A 27,420-nucleotide genomic window follows, 5' to 3' on the forward strand; every position below is an offset into this window, starting at 1 on the left:
GGGGGGGTGGGGGGCATTGTATCTATGTGCATAATGACTGGTCAAAAAACAGTATAATCATAGACAGCAATTGAGCTGACCTAGAGTTTATTTCATTTAAATACTGACCATTCTTTCTTCTGAGAATGCTAGCAGTAGTGATTATCACTACTGTCTATATACCAGCCAATGTTGAAGCTAGCATAGCTCTTAGTATCCTGCCAAACGCTATAAACAAACACCAACAGGCTTAACCTGATGGCTTTGACGTCACAGAAAGTACACTTGAACATGTCTACTCCAATATTATATATGCATATAGCTATACCCCTCCCTCACTTGCACCAGTCAGACCACTTCTCTCTACTCATCATTCCCTCATACACCCCTCTTAGGAGAAAAACAAAGCCATAAATAAAGTCTGTTAAAACATGACGTCTCTCAACTACGGGTGCCTCATGTATAAATGGTGCATATACACTAAAATATTGCGTACACCCATTTTCACGCTCACTTCGAGATGTCTAAAGCTACACACATTTATATGGCAGCCTCATACCGTGCATACACAAGTTTAAGCTCAGTTTTGCAAATGGGTAACACCCAGCATCAAAGCAGTGCTACTGTTTCTGCGTGGTGTCCCTTTCTTTTTTAGATTTGCATCTATGACACAAAATTTATCAAATACACCAAAATTAATTGCTTATCGTTTACAAATTCAATTCACTTGACTGTAATCATTTTGTAACAATATAATGGTGCACAGAATGGCCAAACTATTCCAACTACCACAGCTGCTTTAGTGTTGTTAGGAGACATCTCAAATGGTAGAATTAGAAGACAGCGCATATTTACAGATGATGATTACTGGCTTCTAAGTCAATTTCAATTTCCTAAAGCTATCCTCTCAGGTTTTTAGTCACAGGAGTGTTTCAATGTGAACTTGCTGACTGATCGAGTACTGCGCAATCATTACTGAGTCGTACCATCCATCTGTATGGGATGGTACAATCTGCGTCTCATCCAGATACAGTATACAAGATTTCCTTACACTGTGGTTGAACTGGCAAACATCAAAACTCAACTCGCAGCAACATGCAGTTTTCCAAATTTAATTAGAGTTGGACAAGGTACGTCAGCCAGTGATGAATCACCAAAAGAATGAACTAGCATTACATCATCTATAGCAGGAAAGCATATAAAAATGGCAACTTCACACAGTTCCAGGTGCTTTTTCCAACTAGTGCAGGAAAAGGTAAGCAGTCTTTTTAAAGATAGAGAGTCACCTCAAATGTAAAGAGCTGTTGTGGCGCTCAGTGCTGACACTACACTAAAAAGGCACCTTCAAAGAATTAATTTCCTTATGTAAATAGAAAGCATTTCCACTCTATTAATGAGCTGCCCTATAATCTACAGAAAGAGTGTCTCATTGTGCAAGCATGTAGCATGCTGCATAATGTGGCACATAATCGTGGCTTGCCTGTAGCAGAAAAGATGCAGTATGATGAATTTTACCCTGACCCACCAAACAAACAGCCAAATTGGACAGCAGTACAACTTCGTTTGAATATAATTAGCAAAACGTAAAAACAGGTAATTAGATGCAGCATTTATTTGTAATCAATTCATTCTATTTGAGGTCAATATCTCATAGTATAGCCCTTATATTCCTTAATTCATTGGCCACATTTCTTACAGCATCCAATATTCCATTTTGTGACTTCAGAACAGCTTACGTTGCCACACAGTCAAATGGTTGCCCAGCAGTTTCCAAGGCAGAGGTGTTTGAGCAGCCAGCACCCAAGCAGCACCATCATCATCTTCAGCACGGGGATCAGCTTTTGTAATATTGTCTTAAACAGAATAAACAGATGGTAGGCTGCGACTCGCCTTTTCATGTCGACTTTGATATCCGACCAATTCTTTTTTATTTTGTGCACTGTCTGACTTTTTGAACTTGAACTTTTGAGAGACTCTGCCATGTTGTATCACTACACGAATTTCCTTTTGTTGCTTATATCATTGTTTAAGGCAACAGATAGTATGTTTTTTCTTGCCTCCACTTCGCATTCACTGAAATTCTTCTTTTTATACGTGCTTTTACTATTGTCTTTTAACAAAACACTGAACAGAAGGAGATAGTTATATTGATTTGCATATTAAAATATGTAAAATTTAGGGAGGAGTTGGGGTGGGGCTGTAGGCACATGCATCTGCATTAAAATTCATGTTGATTGGGTTTTATAAAGGGAAAGTGCGTGGAACTTTGCTTATGCACGGTTTTTTGATTCTGCATTTTTTTGTGTATACATACATTTCCAGTTTTGTCCATACGCCATATGTCAGTGTGAATTCTACTGATGGTGTCATACATGAAGCCCCAGAACTGTTTTGCAGACACTGTTTGGAACAAATTTGAACATAAGAACTTAGCTGAATACACATAATTAGTTCTGTCCTATATCAAGTACTGTGCTGACAATGTCACTGTAAAGAAACGTATCCGTGTCTTCCCCAACCATAAACCCTGGATGACCAGCAAGGTCAGATCCATCCTCAAATGCCATGACTCAGCCTTCAGATCATGTGACAGTGCTCTGTATAGCACTGTTAGAGCCAAGCTGAAGAGAGGAATAAAAGAAGCTAAGGTTATCAATAAGAGGTGGATAGAAGTCCACCGTTCAGATAAAGACCTTCAGCATGTGGCTGGGAATACAATACATCACCAACTAGAGGGGCTGCAATACAACACCGACACACTAGAGTGCCTTATTGGCAGAGGAGCTGAACAGCTTCTTTGCATGTTCTGAGAGAGTACACCAACACCCAGTCTCGTTCTCTCGGCCCCCCTTAGACGCTAATGCCCAGACATTTACTTTACAGGAGCATCAAGTAAGGTGGGTACTAAGGTCAGTGAACCTGAGGAAGGCTGTATGTCCAGACAGGATACTTGGGATGGTTCTAAAAGCAAGTGCTTACCATTTCTCCCATGTTTAAACCAGCATCTTCAATCACTCCCTGAGACAAGTCTTCATTCCACCCTGTTTGAAGTCAGTTACCATTATTTCTGTGCCCAAAAAATCAGCCACTGACAGTCTCAATGACTATCACTCAATAGCACTTACATTTCATGTCATGAAGTGCTTCGTGAGGTTGGTTTCATAATACATCAAAGTCTGTTTCCTTAACACTTTTGACACACACCAGTTTGCTTCCAGAGCAAACTGGTCCACTAATGATGTCATAGATATAGCTCTCAGAGCCATTTGGATCACCAGGGGAGCTATGTGAGGATGCTTTTTATTGACTACAGCTCAGCTTTCATATTATTATTCTGAATATTCTAGACAGTAAACTGTCTAACCAGGGTTTCCCCCCACTCTTCTGTGCCTGGATAAAGGTCTTTTTTATCAATTGTCCTCAGACGTTGAGGAAAACTTGGGGCCAGGTTTCACTCTTATCAGCTCAGTACCACTTCTCCACATGACTACAGTCCTGCCCACACTAATAACACTATCATCAAATATGCAGATGACACCACAGCTCTCAGAAGGGAATGAGACGTCCTACAGAGAGGAGATCCTGAAACTGTCAGCTTGGAGCTCATTACCTGACACTGAACACCATGAAAACAAAAGAAAATCACCTTTCACTTCAGGAAAAACAGCGTAGACTTGGCCCCCCTCCATATCAACAGGGATGGTGTGGAGAGGGTCCCAGCCTTCAAATTCTTGAGTACCTTCATCTCTGCCAAACTGCGTTGAACTTCAAACACCAAAGTGGTCATTAAAAAGGCACAGCAATGACTTCACTCCCTGAGACTGCTTAAGAAGAATAATCTGGATCAAAAGCTTCTGGTAAACTTTTACCACTCCTTCATAGAGAGCATGCTGACATACTGTAACAATGTGTGGTACAGAAGCTGCACTGCAGCAGACAGGAGGGAACTTCAGCACATCATCAATGCAGTCCAGAAGATTGTCAGCTGCTCTCTCCCTCCCTACAAGATTTGTATACTTCCTGCTCCCTTAGCAGGGCAAAAAAACATTTTGAAGGACCCATCAAATTCTGGTTTTCACCTGTTTGACCTGTTGCAGGTGCTACAGGTCCATCAAATCAAGGACAAAAAGAATCAGAGACAGTTTCTTTCCCAGAGCCATAACTACATTGACTCTCAACATACACTCAGCATCTCTCTCTGTGCCACTGTCCCTCTCTCTTAACTCTCTTCTTCTCTACTCTCCCCACCCCACTCACCTTTAATTTTGGATTGGGAATAATCCTCTATATAATAATCTCACTCTAGTGCAATATTGCTCTATTTGTTCAATGTGCGATATTTTACATTATGATTATTCTCTTATGTAACATTCATATCTTCAGTAATTCATGCATGATCAGTAATATTTCTTGTTTAGTAATACCACATCTGTTGCCTAGTAATACTGCATTATTACCTGTTAATTAGTATTTTTATATATTCCAGTATTTTATACTTACTGTAAAACTGATTGATTGATTTATTCTTTTTGATTGCATCTGAAGGAGTAGCTGCTCTTTAATTTTGTTACACATACTATAATGTCAATAAAGGCTTTTAATTGTAGCTCACGCTAACACTCTCTGTTTAACATGAACAAAATGAAGTTTGCATGTTATTTTTGTCAGCATGATACATTCCCAGAAATAAAAGATGTATATTTTTTAGCTAGCAGCTTTAAATTGATCTTGGATGAGTAGGAATTACTGTTAGTGTGGCATGTAATTGACTCAAGCTCAATCCAGGAATTATGACTGTCTTGTACCTATTTTTGTTTAGAGATGTGTTGGCCTTCTATCACCTTGAAACAGAATAAGCACATTCAGAAAATGAACAGATGAATAGGTTTTTGACAGTTTTATAAATATGGTTACTGCTATGCATTTTACCTCTACATTGCTTTGTTACATCTATTATCACTAAATGTACTACATTGTGCTCAGGATTGTGTTTTTGCTTCATGTAACATTGTGTTTTAGCTTTACTACATTTGTATTCAGTACAAAATTTTGAAAGCTGAAAGTGTGCTTCATAAGAATTAATGTGAAGGTTGCAGTCACTGATCTGTATGCATCACACATTCACTCCTTTAACTTGGTGTGTGTTTACAAAAAAATCTATTCATAACGATTTACAGATGATTCTGTACAAGGGAGATTGCTGCTCGTTGGGATGATAGAGGTGGTGGTGACTGGTTGTCTTGCCTTATAATGATTCTGTTTTTCATATGTATCTACCTTTCTATAATCTACCTTTCACTTGTTAACACTGATTATACATGCTGCACAACAACAACAACAACAACAATATGGAAGTGGGTTAAAGTTTCTACAAGGCTTTCAAATTATACAGACAAAAGTATTAATGCATTGTTGGCAACACATTAAGCTTGCAAACCACTGCACATAAACTCAAAACCAAAACACGTCAGAAATGATATTGCCAAAATCATTGACTGCTGTGTTATAGTTAAAAAATTTCATTTTCTAACCCGCTTAATCCAGATCAGGGGTGCAGGAGCCTATCCCAGTTAGCATACTGCACAAGGCCCAGTCCGTCAAGGGTCAAAACACACGCACACACCAAATGCACATACAGAGGACAATTCAGCATCTCCAGTTCACCTAACCTTCATATCATTGGACAGTGGGAGGAAACTGAAGCACCCAACAGAACCTACACAGACACAGGGAGAACATGCAAATTCCATGCAGGGAGGACACAGGATGCAAACCCTGGTCTCCTTAGTGTGAGGCAGCAGCACTACCACTGCGCCACTGTGCTACCCCACTAACAAATGTAGAATTTTAAAAAAATGTTTTCTCTTAGGCAGAGATGCTGATCTGGTTGTTCAGACAATAGTTTACACTGAAAGTATAGTCATACTCTCATTGAGGAAAAGTGTTTCCATGTTTTCCAGGGTGTATACATCATGTACTGATTCCCCTGCTGCACTCTTTGTTCACCAATGGCTGAATGCCTACACAAAGCTCCAATTAAATCATTACATTTGCTGACGACACCACCATTGTAGGACTGATCACCAACAATGACGAAACATTTTACAGAAAAGGGATTTGCCATATGACAATGTGGTACCAGGACAGTAATATAATTTTTAATGTCAGGAAAATCAAGGAGCTGGTAATAGACTTCAGGAAGCAAGAGACAGACCACACTCTTCTCTACATTGGTGGGATGCTGTGGTAAGGGTTAGCAGCTTTAAATTTCTGGGAGTCCTTATCACTTAAAATATGAAGTTGGCACAATACATCTTGACTACTGTCAAGAAGGTTCACCAATGCCTCACCATCCTCAAATGTCTGAAGAAAGTCTGGATCTACTCAGCTTCTATAGGTGCACAAGGGATGATTTGCTGGTAAAACACCTCCTTAGGTCAGAGTTACTGTGCACTAAATATAATGGCAAAGTTAGTTTATAATAGTCCTAGTGCACAGCTCCCTCCTGTCCAGAATATACTTTATATAACAAATTCTGCCTTAGAAAGTACTTGTATTAGTAATTTTAGTTTTTATCCACATGTCAAAAGCCAATCATATTGACAAATGTATGATTGTTTCTTGAGTAAATATGACATTTCATTAAATGTATAATAAAAGCTATATTTATTTCAATTACTTCAAAATTGTGCAAAAATATTTACATGTAGAAGTTGGTTATCATAAAAAATCCACCAAAGCTTAGACACCCCACATCATTTTGGAAATGTAACTTACGTGTTTTAGAAAGTGTCAGAAATGGAATAATCAACTTTCCTGCTGTCTGAAGTGCTTATAATTCAGTACTATGCTGATTTTACCATAATTGAAGAGGCTGATTTTAGGAACACATTTGTCCTTTGTCAGAAAAACCAAAACATTCAGCCGCAAAGGAGAATTACACCCCATAAATGTTTACTTCCCAATCACTGTCATTGTGTGTTTGGAGTGCATTTCTGAGTGGTTCACCAATTAAAGGATAAGTTCTCTTTTATACACATATACTGGACATACATGCTCCAGATGAAATTGTGTAACATATTTTATGAATTTAAAAATAATGTGCCTGTTATTGCAGTTTAAAACGGTATGCATGGAACACTAGACTCTAAATATGAAAGCAAAAGCCTTAAAACTTGCCAAGTACTTCCATTTTCAAACCAGGAATTTTTCTGCAGTATTGATCTAAATCTTAAGGTTGTAAACATATTGTAAAACAGACTATTTAAGTAATTTTTAGCAGAATATAAATATACTTCTTGTGAAATTCTGCAATTTTAATAAACTCCAACTGTGTTCTTCACCTTATTGCCTGTCTCCCTCTATGACAAATGTTCATCCATGAAATGATTTCATGAATATTGAGACTGCTGTTCCTGCTGAGAATGATTTGATTGTTTAGAGTGTGGTCAGGGCCAAAATTATTTTAAAAAAATATATTTTTGACAATACAAACACATTGACTTGTCGAGTTGATCTTCCCTACTGGCTAGTTAAGTGCTTTAATATCTGCTTCTGAGTCTGTGTTTTTTAACATAATATATTACACCTCGGTCATGGGCCATTTTACTTTACTTATAGTAAAATGTTTGCTAGCTAAATGTTAAGCAAACAGTAAATAAACTGGTATTTTAGTATACTAGGGGGCGAGCTCGCTTCGCTCGCCAACCCCCGTGTTTGGTTTTCCAGATACACACTTTTAAGATTTTTTTTTTCTTTGAATTGTTGCTGTTTCATTAGTTTCACTTTTTATTTCAGAACTTTGGTAAAAACAATATTTGGAATCTTTCGAGTCCCAACATGCTGAATCTTTTAAATGAGGGCAGTGAGACATGTGTTTAATGACTTTGTACCATAATTCAGGATAGGTTTCTCTGTTTGGAATTTCAGCACAGACAAAGCGATCCACATCATCAGCAGTTAATACATTTTTTTGCAAAGTAACCAATAAATGCATGTGAGGTAAACCCTGTTTTTGTAATTCTCTGACTTAAACTTCAAAGCCTTACAATATTTACATACTTGTGACATACAGTATCACCAATGTCCATATATTCGATCTCTATTCGTCTTTTCGTTATTTCTCTGAGTAATAATTTCTCTTTCTTTGCGCTAATGCGATGTTTACTGTCTTTGTTTTGACATTGTCGTTTTTTTCTGCTTTCATATTCTGTATCTTGCTCTGCATGTGTTTCATGCCTACATTTTTTTTGAGTCTTTTGAATTCCACTGTTTTCATTATCCCTAACCTGCTCTGCATGTGTTTGGCCCCCTTGTTTTTTAACCCTTTTATGACGTTTTACTTTGTTTTCTACTCTGTCTTTTATTTCTGGCCTCGCTTTGTCCTGCTTTTTTTTCAATGACACCTGGTCCGTGGTGATTATTTTCCATTTTTTCAAGTAATAATTTCTGTTTGTTTGTGCTACTGCGATCTTTACTTTCTTTTTTTATACTTTCTAATTTTCCTGCTTTCATATTCTTTAACTTTCTCTACATGTGTATCGCGCCAACATTTTTGAATGTCTCTATGAAATTCTACTTTGTCTTTTACTCTCTGTCTTTTAATTCTGAGCCGGATTGGATGTGCTTTTTTTTCAGTTCCACTTGTTCCGGGCTGATAATTACTTTCCTTATTTTCTGAATTTGCACCTAAATTATTCTTTTTTGCATTTTTTTTCTCTCCAACGCTTTTGAGTCTCTTTTCTCCACGCTGCTCTTTCTTCTTCACTTAGTCGTCGACGTTTCATCTATAGCGTATTGTCCTTATACGTTTTATATGCGCTGAGAGCCCTGGATCTGTGTGTGCTGAAATCCTTTGCATGACTGAGTGTTTTGCTGCCCGTGGTCTTATTTGATATTGGTTGTGAGTAGGGGGGGTCTTGCAAGAATCTCATGTTCTACGTCATCACGAGACGGTCCTGGGTCAATCTCTTGGCACAAAGTCACATATTTAAGGTCCCAGCGAGACGCGCCATGGCCAATCTCTTTCGTCTCTTGGGTCTTTTAAGTGTCTTCCATGATCTTCATGTGAAGATCATGTCTCGTCTCCCTAGTCTTTCTCTCCCAGGATTTTTTTTTAATAATAGAGATACTTGTTAGCTGCATGCAGAGGTAAGCTAAACTGATGCATTGTAATCTTTGAATTTCTATTCCTACATTTTTATTTTGTTTTATTTTATGATCTTCCATTGCAGTTGCACTGACTGGTACATTCAGTGCTGTATGGTAGGCTTTCTGTATGTGTGAGCCTGGGTGATTATTCATGCAAACTTGAGCATGTTTGGTTGACACAGCCTCTCTTGACATTGGGCTTGTTGAGTTACAATGTTAATATGCGGCTCTTTGTTATGTAGAATGGAGTTCTGCTTGTTCTGGTCATTTGCTCGGTGGTGGTCTTATTGGAATCATGCATTGCCCCTGGTCTTTCATTGTTCACAGTAATCCTCGGGCTCTGTAAACATATTCATTACACACAACTTCAAACACTTGAGTAGTTTTCTGCTATTTTACTTCCTTATTCATTTCCATAAAAACTCCACAGCATTTGCTGTGAGCAGAAAAGTGAACAGGAAAAATCTCCTTATCTTACAAAATTTTTTTTTGTTGCCAGCATACACACAGAAACATGGATGGCATATTTTAAAAAATTGAAACCTTTGCCACTTCAAAGTGTACATATTCAGAAAGTTTAAGTCTTTGTTATTACATTTGGAACCCTATAGACCCCATTTTAAACTGTTCTCACAGGTATTTTTAAAATTTATACAAAATGTTATACTAATTGACACAATTTCTCATGGCTAATTAGTACACAAAATAACCTGAAAATTCCCTAACTTATCCCGTAAAAAATAATGTACGCTTACCATAAAAAACTATAAACTTGAACTTGAAAAGTCTGAACAGTGGAGTATAACAACAATTTAAAAACATTACATTATGTTATTCACACAGTACCATATACTTTATATTTAGCAGCTTTTAAAGTAGACTTGTGCACAGTTGGTGGTTTGGTAGAAATGCAGCACACAACACCAGTATGGGACACAAGAAATATGAAAGACAGAGTGACAGAGCTGAAACTGCACATGCCCCACACAAAACAGGATCCCATGTTTTCTTAAAGCCCCAAGTATGGGCATTTTAGGCAGTTGTAAAGAAGCCTGAGTGTAAGTTCCTTCCATCTGTGGGTCATGGAGTCATCATTATCATGAACTAAAAGACACATTTTAAACTTTACTAACTGTAGGAATTAAATAGTGTAGGGATTTATATAGCAGCCTCTATCAACATGTAGAATAATTGCACACTTGACGTGATCAGATATGAAGAAGTTTCCAGAAAGGAATGAACAGTCTAACATATACTCACAGCCACACCTATGAACTGTAACAAACAAAATATACCTATATTTATTCCACATTTATGTCCTCAAGAACACAGAGAGTGAAAACTGTCTTACCTTTGGAGTGAAATTAACATTGGCGCCCCTGTTGATCAGAAGCTGTGCTACATTCAGGTTTTCGTAATGAGCTGCAATATGTAAGGGTGTGAAACCGGTCTGCAGAGAGCAAAGGGATGCGGATTAGATCATTGTTGCAAAGACTCAAAAAAATTTTTGTATGCATATACTCATTCAATTCGATTGTCTACTTTTCTTGATGATAGCTGGTGGAGCCATCATTTTACTTAAGAAAATATTTCCTGGACATGACTGAATAAGATCATTCATTTCCTCCAATTACTTAAACAGTAAAACCTGTCCCCAAACTGCTTATATAGAAAAAGAAATAAAAACTCTTCTTACCTTTCACAAGGTTTACTGCTTAATGCTAATTCCATCATTTGCGTTTACTTTTTGGAACCTGCTGGTGTCCAGCTTTCTCTATTATGCAATGTAATACACATCACTATTCAAAGTCATGGCAGTGTTTGATCCTTAATTACCTTGGACAGGACATCAGGATTAGGATCATTTTGAAGCAGCACAGCTGCAGTTCTTGTGTCATCATTTCGTGCAGCTATATGCAGTGCTGGCAGTCGTACTTTCCCTTTGGTTCCATAATTGATGAGCAATGCCACAACATTTTCGTGACCCTGCTGGAGAGCGACAGCCAGTGGAGTAAAGCCATCCTATAATGACAGAGAATCAAGAAGCCATATAGACCTACATTAATATACCACAAATAGAATTTACTGTTTAATAAACAATTCAAAAAATTTAGAAAAATTTATAAAAATAAGGCCATCAAAAATGTCACTCCCATTTACCTAACAGAATGTATTAAAGGCTGTACTCCAGAAAATGTATGGAAATCACAACACGGAAAAGGCTCTCTAAAAACCTTGAAGGAAAAATTTGACTATTGCTGTTATCGTCTCATTTTTCAAATCAAAATTAAAGACTCACTATTTTAATCTGACATGCCATTATTAAAGCGGATAATTCATCTGTTAATATTGTTTGTTAGCTGTTTGTCTAAGTATAATTGTGTCCATCATCACAACTGACTTTTACTGGACCTTATCCAATTCTACTCATGGTACCCTCTGTTATAATATGTTTGTTATAATATTAAGTTTAATGTCACTGTCTCTGTGCCTACTGTTATGGACTCATTCATACAGGCAGACTAAGTATGGTACGCAGGGGGTCAGCATCAACATTTAGAATTGTCAAGCCAAGCACAGGACTAGAGAGCCAAAGACAACTGGAGAATTGAATAGTCAGCCTAAAGACAGACTAGTATATTTCTGTCTTTTGTCAGCACAAAAATCCTCTTTCCTTGTTGGGAGAATGAGAACTGCATGTAGGCATTGTGCTATTCCTGTATTTTTGAAGGTGGGGTTTGAGTCCTTTCCTGTCCTTGTTTGGATCCAGAGAAGGAGCCTGCACGTGGAGCAACCAGAATATAAGGATGGACCAATGGCCAACACACTTTGAAGCTAAGATTATGTCCTCCGTCCGGAAAATCCTTTCAGCATGGCGACGAAAGATGGCAGACTGCGTTGGTCAAGACCCCCACATGCTTGATAGAGTCTGTCATAAGCTTCCCATCTGTAATACCACGTGAAACCATCAGTAAAGTGAGCTAAATTATCCTTACTTCTCATGTAATCTTGTAACCGTCATATTGCATGCTAGGGGGGAATAATACCTTTTTAATTTATAATTATTTAAATTCAGGTTAATTAAAACGCCGCAATTGAAAAGAACACATTTCCGGAGAGCTAATGCCTCTTAAGGAAACACCCTCCTCTGGCACTTAATGGTTCCTTTTCTATGACAAGTTGGGAAACTTTGACATCAATTGTGACCCACAAAGAACATCGACTCTAACATGCATTTTACAACATAAGTGCCAGATAACTTAATCTGACAAATACTGAATTTGTTGGACAAGATGAGGCAAAGTGTATCACTTTATTAGATTTTTAAACTTTAATATATACAAATGTTGCATGGTTTTATCTCTTACTATTTATTGGGGTAGGAACTGCCAGGTACAAGTGGTATGCTATGATAATGGTAATGAGTATATTGTGATTTTTTCTTTTCAACATACAGTATGTAGTATTACAATTTAGTTCTGCAATATAACATGCCCTAATGATAAATCATTAAAAAAAGTTTTAAATACTGTACAGTTTCCAAATACGGTTACATTTTTTTCACCCTTGTTAATCTTAATTGCAGCTCAGGGCAGATTTACAGTCTATGTAGTCCTTTGAGCTACTGTATGTGTTAATAATGACTGCCAACAACAGATTATTTCAGTTGAAGTTCCAAGTATACAACAGAAAATAACAGACCGGTAACAAAAAACAGAGAATTTATTTTTCACACATACCAATGAAGAAAAGAAACACAAGTTTGTTCATATATACCTGACAATGTATTTTGAATTGCATGTTGACATTAAACTCTATTCTTCCTTGTAGTTAAACACTCAACTAAACACGATGTCTTTCACAAAACATAAGCTCTTCTGAACACAATCTCTTTTAATTAAGTCTCTGCAGCAGAGATTCTTTCTGTATATGAAAAGCTTGTTATTGAACATCTTTAAAAAAAACTGTCATTGTGGTCCAAATCTAACATTGGTGAATTGATCAAAAGGCTGGATTCAGCACGAAGGAGTTAAGCTTGACACCCCTACATTAGCGGTATACCATCTATGGGGAAGAAGAAGCTAAGTGCTTTTATAGCGGTTTGCCATCTGTTTGAATATCGAAAACAATGCATTTTATTATGTAACAATTAAATAAAATTAATTGCTTTTAAATTCCTCAAAAGAAAAATTCTTGATACTTTTCGGCAGGTGACTGATGATGTAAGGTAACAAGAAATATTGCCATTCAACAGGACATTTTTGTATATCTGCGGTTTAAAATCTGTTTAAGTGCTCTGAGTCCGTGCACACAGAAGACCACTGTATAATAATAAATTGAATTGTTACACTTTAATTGCTTTTTTTATTTCAATTCAGACATTTTTCCATTACATTAAACAATAAAACAGTAAAAAGTGCAGAGTTTAATTTCCATTAACATATACTTGATATGTTGAAATGCAGGATGCCTGGAGATTATTGTGAGCACCAAAAAAACAGAAGATGATCCAGAAATGAGAAATCATTGTCAAAACAAGAATGAATAAACAAAATTCAAAAATTCAACATACAAAACAAAACTGAAATCAGATTGAGAAAAAAACAGTCTCAACCAGAACAAAATTTCCTGCCACTGGGAGCTACTAGAAATGAAGCTAACTATTACTAAGAAGATCGAGAGTTTTTGCATCCACCACATTAATAATAAATATTCAGTGACGTCACCAACAAGACAGATTTGGTCAAATGCAGCAAAAAACACAGGAAAACAAAACAATAATGAAAATTGACCTTTAAAAATGACAGCAAACCATGGAATAATGTCAGAAATTGATTCATTATGTGTAAAAAGTCCAAATAAACAAATACAAAAGTATAAACAAACTTTAACACAACATCTATAGCCTAACTTGTGTATATGAAAGTTTTATTATATTCATCATCAAAAAGCATTGTGTTTCAAAATTTTTGTTTTAATTTTCGGAAAACTGTATTAGCACATATTGATTTCTTTTTGTCTTGGTTTGTAATTTTATGTGTGTTTTTGATGAAATGTTGATAAATGTGTATGCTGTTTGAGAGACTCTGATGCACTGGAATTACCCACTGATCAATATAATGGCAAAGCAAATAGACATTGGTATTTCAGACGGAATAGGAAGATGGATGATTCTGCAAGAACTTCCATGTTGCCACTTGTTGTCATATGCCCTATGATACAAGATGGAAGTCTGTTTAGCATTTTCTCACTTACACATGCTCCAAATGTAAATCTAGGCACTAGTGAAGATGGCAATGCATCTGGCTTCTTCATGCAAACTGGAAAAATACACTGAGGCAGCAGACTGCTTCCTGTTTAGAAGACAAAAACTGAATTCCTGCTTGTAAGAAAAGATACCTGGCAGCTTTGAAAAGGATAATGTGACTGGCTGCTTGGAAGACATCATATTTATTTTTCCTCTACATGTGCCATATTGCATATTGAGTTGGACACACTTATTGATGGTGCTCCTCTAACTAACAGTTATAACCTTTCTTTACTGAACAGGTTTGTTTATAAATTGTTCAGTGATGTCAACCAGAAAAAATGAAATTCCTCTTATGGACAATAATAGCACTCAGTTAATCAAAAAGAAACTCACCTCTGTTGCAATGTTCTGATTGGCTCCATTCTCCAACAAGAACTTGACCACTTCCAGATGGTTTTCTTGTGCAGCCATGTAAAGAGGTGTGAAGCCTTTCTGCAAATAACCAAAAAAGAAAAATAACTGGGAACAAATGCATATATATATATATATATATATATATATATATATATATATATATATATATATATATATATATATATATATATATATATATATTGTGGCAGGCGGCTGCCCTGGACACTGCAATACCTCCCCCTGGACTCTAGATGGCCACCCCCCTGGGGTGGAGCAGTGCCTCGGTTTCCCACAGAGTTGGGGGCAGCCCTGTTGGGTCCCGCAGGGGGTGCTGTGTTTAGGAACTCCTGAGCCCATGTGGGCAGCATGTACATCACACCCGGAAGTGCAGCCGGAACTCAGTGATCAAGCACCTGGAGCACTTCCGGGTGAACTATAAGAGGAGCCAACGACCACCACTCAGAGGCCAGAGTTGGGTGGAGGAGGACAAGGTTGCTTGGGAGGAGTGGTGGTGCCAAGGAGAGGAAGTGCTTAGTGTTGTGCTTATTTGGCATGTGGGGATTACGGGGAAGACGTACCCCACAGGTGAAGAAAATAAAGTATTTGTGTGGATTTTATACGAGCCTCTATCTCAGTCTGTGCCAGGTCGGGCACTATATAGCGCTAATATCACTATATATATATATATATAGTGATATTATAGTTATATATATACACATTATATATCTTGAAAGCCTGAATACTATCCTTTGAAACATTCATTTCTAATAACTTTCATCACATTCAGAAGCAACATGAATAAATAAAATAAAAGCAGACAAAGAGTTCCACATATAGCAATAAAAGAGTGAGGCAAAAACTGCCTGCCTTTCAGACAAAACTGAAAACAAGAGTTCTGGACACAGTAAAGAGTGTGAAGAACAGCACTATCGATTGACAGTTTTTAAATGTGTCACTTGATAAATAGGAATCTTGGAGTACTGAGAACTGTTTTCAAAAACAAGAATGCAGTTTGAAGGTTGATAATGAGAGATTTGTGTATAACGTTTGGTAATTATGAGTCAATAGCAGAGAGAGTATCTTTTGAAAAGGAAGAGGATAAATATAATTAGGAGTTTCAGTGAAAGACAGAGAAGGCTTTGAAAGCAGAACATAGTTGACAAAAGAGTAAGAGGCTGAGACAGGATAATCAAATATGAAATGTATGTGTCAGAACACACATATCTCTATTAAAAGTATGAACATTTCCAATAATTTTATTATCCTGATGCTGAAGACAACAGAGAGCAAAGAGAAGAGTCTGATTACACAGTTTTAGCCACCAGCCAATCTTGTTTTTAACCAAGCAGAAAGCTTTAACTGGACAGCATACAGAACTTGGAGTGTTGCATAATGGGGCTTGTTAGACATACTTGATAGAGCAAAAGGGTCCAATGGAAGGAAAACATAAGTTAAGACAGATAAACGGGGATTTAAAACAAATGCCCAAAGAAAGAACTTAAATCTGAAAAAAGTCCAGCATCTCTTCAGGAGTTGCATCTATTAAATTAAGCCTTCTAAAATTCCAGATTAACTGTAAAATACAGATCTGACTTTGTTTCATTAGTGGTCGAGACCATACAATGACTAACTAACACAACTGAAGAGGAACCATGTTTCGTATAACAGTTTCAGAATGCACAAGTAAGAAATATCATTTGGTAAGAATGTCAATGTCCAGGTATGAGAAACAGGAAGTTAATTAAAATGTCAGTTTGAAGATAGTCAATTGTAAACTGATAAATGATGGGGTGTCAGGAGGTGCACGATTTTAAAATACATTTTTACTTTCAGTGTGGTATAAAATACGGAGATGTGAAATAAACAGGGCAGTGAATATATGAGGTCTGAAGCAAAACAGCAATTCTGTCTGTGGCTCAAGAGACAAAGTAAGCAGGGGGAAGATAAAAGACAACCTTGACAGGAGTCTCTCTGTACTCAGAATGGGTGAGATATTTAAATTTGCTATGACAACTGTGGAGGGGATGAGAGATGAAGTCTTGATCTTTTTGATAAAAAAGGTAATGTTTTGCTAAATCAACCACCAGGAAGACTAGTGCACTTCTTTAAATGTGTCTAAGTTACAAGTAAATGAAACTCTGCAGAAGAATCTAGACCAGCAGCTGCATTAATATTATGCAGGAGTCTATGAAAATTATGTAAGGCGTGATCTGCGAGAGTAAAACTAATTAGATCACTGTGTTCTCTCTCAGAGCTAACAGTTTGTAAAATAATATCAGTTTTCCTCAAAGTTAAGGATGTGAAATTTTGATACAGTAATATGGCCTTACTGTGTTTGATCACCTGTACAACAGTTACAGTGTTTAAACTCTAGAGCAGATAGAAATTCCTAATGTAAGGTTGTAACATTGTGATGAACATGTTACCACTCTGTTGCCTGAAGAAAATGACAGCTCACAAGGGATACCACAGGGAGACAAAAGGTTCCCTATCCTAATGGTATTGGTGTGGCCCAGTTCTGACTGCACAGAAAGTATACCTTTAGGCAGATGAAATTTAATGTAAACATGAAATGTATGTGTGGTGTGGTGTCCAGAAGCAAGAACGGGCATCCTGGCTGAGATAATGAATGGTTTCATACCCAGGCAAAAGGCCATAATGGAAGGACCGAGAGAACGGGCTGACCGGGAGAAGGTCATTCCCCAACACGGCAGGTGGCCGTGTCCTCAGGGCTAAACCCAATTAGGACAATCGCATGAGAGATGAAGTCCGGAAAAACAACCCTTTCAAGGTGTTTGGGGATCACCAGAGAGTGCTGCTGGGGGAGGACTGCCCTGGTTTTTATATGACCTGGAATTGCTATGGACAACTTAGAGAGAAGACTGGAAGTAGTTTCCAGGTCGACTTTAAAAAGACCCCACTACCTCATTTGGACTGAGTCAGAGTCAGGAGACAGTGGGCTATGCTCTTGGAGGATGATGGAGAATTGTGCTTGGTGTGTTTTTTGTTGGTTATTCTTGTAGAAGATGGTATTGGGCCCTTATTTTGAGCATAAAGTATGTTTGGGCCTTATTGTGTCCTGTTTGGGAAGCTGCAGCGTCCCCTACTGGTCACAACAGTAATGTACATGGAAAGTAAAAATCTTAGATTTGAATATACACTTAGATGTCTAGTTTTTCCAAAAGTGTCACATCCAGACAATGTACAGACATGAGTAAGAAGGTAAATAGCATGGGATGTTCCATAACACTATATGTTCAGAAAAGCAGCTAGATTGAATCCAAGACAGTGGGAAATAAGGTATGAGGAAAGATTGAAGAAGATGAAATATTTCAGTTTACTCCAATGAAAGCTAAGATGAGACATCACTGAAGTGTACAGAAGTATAATGGGAAATAGTATGGTGGATTTAAAAAGAATAAAGGGGTGCAGATGGAAGCAGGACAAATTTCTGACAAATGTTGGAAGGTTTTACTTCATAAATATAGAGAATACCTTATCAGGTAGGGTGGAATATAGTAGTACTTAAGGGAAACTTTAAAACTTGAATGTATGATACTTGGCAAAAGATACAGCTGGTGAACAAGGACTGACAAGCTGTATGTAGCTGAATGACCTGTTCTTGTCAAAATTATTTTCATGTTTTAACACTGCAAAAATAATGACTAAAGTTCATGCGTACTCAACTGTACCATATTTACTTTAAAGGCAGTTCTTTCACTCTCTGTTAAATTTCATGAATGTGTCTAAAAGTATATGAGATACTGTCAAGCTAATCTAATGTTCCTCTATTCTGTTCCAGTGTTTGGTCAAGGATTCTGTTTATTGGAAAATTAAGACACTGCTGCTTAACATAATTGCTAAATGTTTTTAATGCTGGCAGCTTGCTTGTCTGGCAGTAGGTTTGGAATCACAGGTTATAAATTGAGCTAGAAGGGTCAAGCAGAAAGAAAGACAGGGTGAAAGACATGGTTGAAAATAATGTCTTGAGAAAAAAACATTTCCATTAATCATCTACTGACACTACACAGCTCCAACACCAACAGCTATTATCAGGAAGAAATCTCAGCAGACAATTATTTGATCGCTTTGGACAAAAACAATGGCATATCTGTAAAGTACACTGAAAAAGTGAAACAAATGTCATCATTGTGAAATCTACTGACTATATTGTCCAGTTTACACTCATTATGTCACATTTATGGTGACCAATTTAAAGAGACACAGATGAGAGTGGTTGCAAAGAGAGTCACATGCCCATGTCCTCCTTGTAGTCTGGAAATGGCTGACTAAGAAGAAAAACTAAAACTCTGTAACTTCCACCCAGTGCTATGCCTCTTACTCTCACTCTGGTATATGAGATCAGCAGATGATCATTCTGTTCTTTTATAACAGTATAAATACACTGCCTGGCCAAAAAAAAAGTCGCCACCAAAAAAAAGGTCACACACTCTAATATTCCGTTGGACCGCCTTTAGCTTTGATTACAGCACGCATTCGCTGTGGCATTGTTTCAATAAGCTTCTGCAATGTCACAAGATTTAGTTCCATCCAGTGTTGGATTAATTTTTCACCAAGATCTTTCATTGATGATGGTAGAGTCTGACCACTGCGCAAAGCCTTCCCCAGCACATCCCAAAGATTCTCAACTCTGGAACAGGGTAAATCTGGACTCATCAGACCGCATGACCTCCTTCCATTGCTCCAGAGTCCAATCTTTATGCTCCCTAGCAAATTGAAGCCTTTTTTTCCGGTTTGCCTCACTGATTAGTGGTTTTCTTACGGCTACACAGCTGTTCAGTCCCAATCCCTTGAGATCCCTTCACATTGTGCGTGTGGAAATGCTCTTACTTTCACTATTAAACATAGACCTGAGTTCTACTGTTGTTTTTCTTCGATTTGATTTCACCAAACGTTTAAGTGATCGCTGATCACGATCATTCAGGATTTTTTTCCGGCCACATTTCTTCGTCGAAGACGATGGGTCCCCACTATCCTTCCAGTTTTTAATAATGCGTTGGACAGTTCTTAACCCAATTTTAGTAGTTTCTGCAATCTCCTTAGATGTTTTCTCTGCTTGATGCATGCCAGTGATTTGACCCTTCTCAAACAGACTAACATCTTTTCCATGACCACGAGATGTGTCTTTCGACCTGGTTGTTTAAGAAATGAGAAGCAACTCATTGCACCAGTTGGGGTTAAATAACTTGTTGCCAGCTGAAAGATAATCGCCCATGCAGTAATTATCCAATAGGAGGCTATTTGCTTAGTTAAATCCAGGTGGCGACTTTTTTTTTGGCCAGGCTGTGTATTTCCAAGAGAGATCCACAATAAAAGTTCATTTTTTACCTATTTTCCTTTTTGCTTCTTTCAGAATATCTTAAATGCTTGCTATTTAAAAGCAGTGGTTTTAAAAACACCCTTTGAATTTGTTAAACAGAATACATCCAGTTTTCTTGGGGATACATAAACAACATTTTTGTCAACATTAGGTCCAATGGATATTGGTGCAATGTTAACTTAATTGAAATTAAACAGTAAATAGTAAAAGTTCTATACTTGTTTGTAAACTGTTCTTATTGAACTTCCTATACCCATAAAAATCAAAAGTCACTTACTGATGAGCCTTCTCATCAATTTGATATGAAAACATTCACATATTTCTCTAGCAATGGGCTAACCATGCTACATGATTGAAATTCAGCCTTGACATACCTGGATGGGGGGGACCAATCCCTATGCCTTTAGGTTCCTACCAATTTTCACATCAAACATCAGTTTCGGCTTTAACTGAACCCTTTATTCTTAATGTTCTTACACTCTATGACAAAAAAATAGTAGCAATCACAAGCAATGATATGACTAGATTTTAACAACACTGTGACGTGCGAGTAACATCCCAACGGGAGACTCATCAACCCTCCACCACCGATAATGTTTCCAAGGGAAGAGCTTGGCAAACGAGGACACCAAATAAAACAAGGGGAAGGTGCAAAGTGCTCAGTGCTATTATTAAAGTAATTCAAAAAGAAAAGTGCAGTGCAAAGTTCCTAAATAAATAAATAGTCAGATTAAAAAGGTGAATATGTGGTGGTTAAAATTAGAATAAATAAATAAATCCATTAAAACGAGGTTAAAACCAGCTAACAGTTAAGTGTCCTTTCTAAAAGCCATATACATTGTTCTTTTAACTGACATCTCCTCTGCTTATCCCATGCAGGCCTTGCAGCAGAGGAGTCACTCTAACGACAGACATAGCTGACCTTCCACAGGTCCAGGTCCCTGCTGTCCCATGGCTACAGTAAGGCTCCCTCTCTGGACCTAGGCTCAGGTCCCCAAAGACCAAGGAGCTCACAATGGGGCTCTCAATCCAAACCTCTGACTCCTGCTGCCTTGCTGGGCTTCTGCGGCCGCCTGATCACTCCAGCTCCCCTAAGTCGCTCAGCTGGAGCGATCCACTACAGCAACCCCCTGGGTGATGGCCATCTGCTCCTCTCCAGGGGCTCTCCACAGAGCTGGCTGTCTGTGTTTCCACTCTTTCTGCCTCCCCCCTCCTTTAACCTCTGTTCTGTTCTCCCCCTTTCAGATCTTGCGCTCCCTTTTATAGGTGGGGGAGAGGTTGCAGGTGGGATCGCCTGATTGCCGCCCCAAGCTGATAATGAGACAATCGACCACCAGCATGTGCCGGCAAGGCAATGCACGGTCAGCCGACCGCTTCACACCATCCCGGAGAGAAGCAGTCATCACAGCAAATCATTTGCACCTGATCCACTCCCCAGTGCGAGTGCATCCATTATTTATTTAAAATCAGCCACCTTTTTTCTTAGCCACGGACCCGTTATACCACTAACACTTCTAATAAATTATATACACTATGTATTTCAATATCATATGCTTCACAGATTTGCAATTATTATTAATCTCTGCTATTTTGTGTTTTCTTTTCCAGCTTTTCTATAACCACCAGTGATGTTTGGAGAAATGTGTGTAGAAGTAATAAGTAATTTCTGCTTTTCCTATTGACTTGGTTTTGGTAATGGTCATTGCAAATACAATTTTTATAGGAAATGGTGTATTCTTTTGAATTGAAATTGTTAATCAGTATGAGTAATATGAAACTTGAGCATATATTATTATCATTAATTACATATTTACAATTTTCATTTGTTTATACTGTATACGTTCAATTAACCATAATATTTATTTTCGTGTTTCTAATCTATTGTATGTGGTCTCTATTTAAGTCTGCAAATGTAAATGTATATGCAAAGCAGTGTTAGAAATGAATGCACATAAGTGACAGTACCCTGTGTGTTACCCTGTGTGTGAGTACCACAATCTAAGTTCGGGGGGGGGGGGGGGGGGGGGGTCAGGGAGTCTCCTTCAGAGTTACCAGTGCCAAGTTCAGGGGCTGAATGTAGATTGAGCAGAATGGACAACTATGATGAGAGCCAGTCAGTGCGTTAAAAACAATTCCGGTACGCATGTAAGAGAGATTTTAATTAAAAACAAAAAATTTCATGCACTGGTGCAAAGAGTTCCAGAGAAAGGGAGAATTAGGTGTCTCTATTCAAATTAAGCAGTTGAGCATGCAAATGTAAACAGTTTCAGAGGTGCTGGGTGGGGGTTTTCTTTCAAAGTCTATAGATGAGACTGTATATTACAATGGGGGACACTGTAAGTTTAAACTAATGCCGTCTGTCCAAGGGCATCTCTAGGTTGGCACACAAGGACCTACTGTACATGAATATAAATCAAAGAACCTGAGGTCCATTTTTCGGCTTTTGAGCACACTTGTAAAATGGTGTAACATTGATCATGGGCTATATTGTAAATGAAGGATCAGAGGGTGACTGTGCTGTCAAATATATAATCAAGTAAAAGATTGGGGGCTGGTGTAATAGATCAGGGGCTTACGCCTCTGAAGCCCCTAGCCCCCTGCTGACTCCCGTTTCACTTCTGGCTGATCTTGCATCAGGGAATACCACTTCACATCACTTTCACTTCTATTTCTCTCTCATGCCATTTTTGCTTTTAGAGAAGCAGCACCCTTCTCACAGCCACAGTGCCAGGCATCAGCACTTGAGGTTTATAGTGAGCTGGCTAACCACTGACCTTTGCATCTTCCTTGAGCTTTGTAGAACATTCTCCTTCTAGTTCATACCTGACTGTAGTTGGCAAACATGATCACATCTCATTTATCCCGTCCAGGATACGGCCTCTTCTTCAGTTGTTTGTCCACCCTACTGGTTAGTGCTGCTGTTCAGCCTATCAATTGCCACTGTTCTGTTCTTTGTTTGCATAAAGCATGGTCTCAGTGCAGAGCGCAGAATGTATTATAGCAAAATATTATTAAATATCAACAAATATAAAAAAAATGGACTGGCTAATTTTCTTTTTTCGATAATATTACTGAATTTCAATCAGATCCATCAAAGCATTTCTGAGATTTTAGGATATTTACTTTTTCTATTGTAGATGGAGTTTGTGCCATTTAAAATTATATATTGAAATGTGCTTTTCTTAGTGGATATCTACCGCCCTTCATGTACCATCCATCCAAATGTTCATCTTTGCAACTAAATATTGCTGATGAGTGAGTGATTAAGTGAATGAACCAGTCAGCTTTGCATTTCATATACATACTGTATATGAACAGAGATTGCTGGAAAATGAACTGCCAGGAATATATTGTAAGGCTAAAGAAAGTAACCATTGCAGTACTGTTACACCCATATGTTTTCTATTTAAAAACAAAATATTATTACATGTAATACCCTTAGAAATAAATAAAACCCTGACTTCAGTGTTAACCTCACTTGTATCAGTGATACAGTAATATATATATAATAATGTATAATATAATAATAATATATAATAATGTTTTCATGTTAGGCACTTTGTGGTATGTCAATTTGTTATTTGTAGCACATTGTTGTGAATACTGTCCTGAAAAATGTATAATTATTAAGACTTTATTTTCATTTATATCCTTTTTGATTTATTTTTATGACTGTCATGATGCCATTTTGTTTATTTAATTTTTGATCATCCCCATTTTGTTTGTTAGCAGAGTTTCATGGTTGCTGCAATATTGATTACAGTCCTAGTCTTGGAAAGGTCTTTTCACCTGGTGATGTGCTTTTTTGAGGTTCAAATCCATAAATTGGTATTCTTTAAAAAATATTCAGAATTCAGGTTTAGTTAGAAAAATGATATTTAAGCAACAGGAGTTTCAACTTGTTTATCTTCTACTTTGATTTTTGCCTAGCGATTCTGCTTCAACGATCAATCCTTCCTCTTTCTGCTTTGAATCATGCTATGTATTTTAAGTTATAATCTGCATGGTTTAAATCTCCAGGTCTGTATTCTATTTTTTCTCTGTTTCTTATAATTTTCCTTAGCTGCAGTACACATTGAACCTTGGCCATATGTCACTTCAAATGTAGCATATAAATGTTAAACCCTAGCTGATGGTGAATCTTTACTCTAAAATACTTCTTCATCGTGCTGCTAATAGTAAACTGGATTGAGACCAGATTGCTTAATGGAAGACTGCATTAAAGTAAATTATTGCATATTCCTTGAACAATTATATAGATTTCCTTGCCTTGTAACATAGAGCTTTATTATGCCAAAATGTATTACATCCATTAGACAGCAATTTTCAGATATCAATACAATTGAAATGTTTCTCTCTTAATACAGTAGAAGAACCAATATGTACATTTAAAACACACCATTTACCATTACTCCTATAGGCTTCAGCCTGTATAAAAATGAAACAGCTGAAAGAATGACTGTATGGACCCACTAGTCTATCACAACTCCTTGTCTAACCATTATTAACTGGACTGAAACTTGGCTTGTTTTTATGGTTTCCAAATCAGGTCATAGCACTCTTAACACCTAAAGTTTTCTAAAGTGGACAATTGGCCTCCTGCCCAACACAAGGGAAGTGAAAACATGACTGGCTAGGTAAAATATTAATCAAGTAAATTATCCAATCTATACCTTAACAGTATAAAATGAGTTTAAATCCTAGCTTAAATAGCTACAATAATTGAATGGTCCATTGCAGCTGCTGCATGATCACAGTAAAAAGTTGGATTCATGCAGCACATTAGACTCCCACGGGATACAGTAGCAACTGCCCTGTGCACAATTTGCCAGGGTAGCACTTTATGAAGTGAAGCAAATTATTAGGTTCAACTGGGTAAAGCTGCAGGACAATACAATATGACAGGACCATCTGTTAAAACAATGAGTTTGACGCAATTTAAAGACCTCTGTGTAAAGGTTTTATGATGCTGTATTTTTCTTATATTCAGATTTCAAGGAGTAAATCTGCAGGGCACTGGTTTTTATCTTCTCATCCTCTCTGATACTAACTAACTGGCACATGTTCTTGTTGTAAATAAGACCTCAGGTTGCTTTAGCCAGTTTTGTGGTTCCTTTGAAGTACTTACCTGAGATTGTGCATTCACATTGGCACCATAATTTACCAGCTCTGTCACCACTTGCTCTTGGCCAGCCAGGGCGGCAATGTGGAGTGCAGTGTTCCCTTTCTGTTTACAAAAGAGAGTTCAAGTGTTAAATTAAGAGCAAATGAACATTCAGAATAAAAAATTTCATCCAACTTCTGTCACAGGGTGTGTGACCACTGAATATAAAAAAACACCTGAGATCTTTCAATGTGTAATAATAACAATAGGTTGTGGTCTTGATAATGGGTTACTGTGGGGACTGAGATGCTAACACACTTCAATAAACACATGCAGACATAAAACTAAACAGAGTGGAAGAGGTATGGATTCTTTTTTTATTGCTACAATCAAGGAACTATCTTTGTTGTAAATAATGATCAAAACATAAAAAGACATTAATCTTTCATCAGTATTTTCAATGGCAAAACCAAAATTCCAAGTTGCAAAGAAAACCTTATCGTAAATCAGTTTGTTTTGTTGTTTGATTGAGTTCTAGTCTCTTATAGAGTCTTCCCTATATGTTTACCAAAGTGCTAACACTTCACTCTGTGCATCCGTCTCTTAAAGAACAATTGTTCGATGTCACCTGCCACACAGATGTGTGCCATGTTGCTCAGCAGCATGCAGGAGGTGGACCCCAGAATTAGCAGACAGGATTCCAATAGTCCAAAATGTGTAAATGTAACAAAAAAAAAAAAAAACAACAGAAAGCTTCATGAAAAAATAAACTTTGACATCAATGTTATTTTATACTTTTAAAACTTTTAACCATTATCATTTTGCACAATAGTTTAAAGGCTCCAAAGCTCGGCTTTTGCTGGCCAAAGAGGTCTTCTTCTTTATTAATGTATATTGCTTATTGTATGACAGCAAGAATGTGTTTATTTTTTACAATATAGCTTTTAAGAAATAAGTGGTTATTTAGGATTTTGCTCCTGAAGAGGTATGGGGAAATCAGATTAAATTAATTCAATTACTTCCTATGAAAAACAAACAGTGCATTAAGGTTTAAGACCAGTGGAAGTAGGCAGCACTGCTAGTAAATGCTCTGTGGCCATGGTGCAAACATTAAATGCATTTCTAACAATCTAAATTTCATTGTAATTATCCACATCTTGTGCTCCACAGCTCTGCACCATGCATGTAAACCACAGGGCTCTCAAATATATTTTTGGCACAAGAATGAAGTACATGATTTCAACCAAAATAGTTTCAAAATCATACAATATCGCTAGTCCTTGATAATCACAATTTATCTCTATAAAGAAATATTTAATTTAAAACTTGTAACATCCACCTAAATAGCCTTTATATAGAAACTATATCTGAAATGAGAGTGGTCATGAGCTGCGATTTTTTTACTTTGCCACTGGAGGTCAGAAGTTTACAACTGAAATGGCTGACATCTTCACAAAGCTGAAATTTACAGATAACTAATATGTTTAATGACCAAATGACTTGATCTCTGAGATTTTATAGGTCCTACGAGACCATTCATCTTGCAAAGTTATCCAGCCTGTTGCTGATTTAAACATAAGCGCTGCAGAAGCCAAGTCTTCATGTTTGCTCAAACTCTGTTTCCAAGATAAAGGGATGGGCAGATTGTATCTAAAGGAACATGAATTTTTCCTTGAGGGTTCTTCCCATCTGCCAGTTTTTATCCAGCAGAATTTTGTATAATTTTTTTCTCATCTAAGACAGCATGGCAGTAGAGTTGGAAGTCATATTGCAGATTAATTCATACTTCATATTCAGCCACTTGCCAGACTTTGTTATGTAGCACTGACATATTTCAGATAATACTTGTACTATGCGCGAGTAAACAGAGGAACTCTCCAGATAATAACCAACACGCTAAGACTGTGGGGATTGTCAATGTTTTGAGAATTAGCTCAGAATTTTGCCATTTACTTTATCTCTTTATGTCTCAACATATGCTGAGACATTGAAATCTAAAATTGAGTAACTTGTTACCTCACTGTAAAACAATACAGTCTTTGTTCTGAGAACAGAATAGTAGCTCAACTCCTCACATGTAGTGTACTGATTACCAATAAAGAGAATGAAACAGACTACAAACATCAAGGGGATTATAGCAGCCAATAATGGGATTTTGAAAAGTGCCCATTAGAAAGCAAA

General features: G+C 37.3%; 1 protein-coding gene across 1 annotated transcript in view; it reads right to left on the reverse strand.

Moving 5' to 3' along the window:
- ank1a (ankyrin 1, erythrocytic a) overlaps window positions 1-27,420 on the reverse strand; it is a 638,168-nt gene that overhangs the window by 161,220 nt on the left and 449,528 nt on the right. The window contains 4 exon segments of the mRNA XM_051928287.1: window positions 10,481-10,579; window positions 10,966-11,151; window positions 14,774-14,872; window positions 25,264-25,362. Coding sequence (XP_051784247.1) covers window positions 10,481-10,579; window positions 10,966-11,151; window positions 14,774-14,872; window positions 25,264-25,362 — 483 coding nt within the window.

The sequence above is a fragment of the Erpetoichthys calabaricus genome, chromosome 1 (genome assembly GCF_900747795.2).
Source record: "Erpetoichthys calabaricus chromosome 1, fErpCal1.3, whole genome shotgun sequence".
Taxonomy (NCBI): Eukaryota; Metazoa; Chordata; class Cladistia; order Polypteriformes; family Polypteridae; genus Erpetoichthys; species Erpetoichthys calabaricus.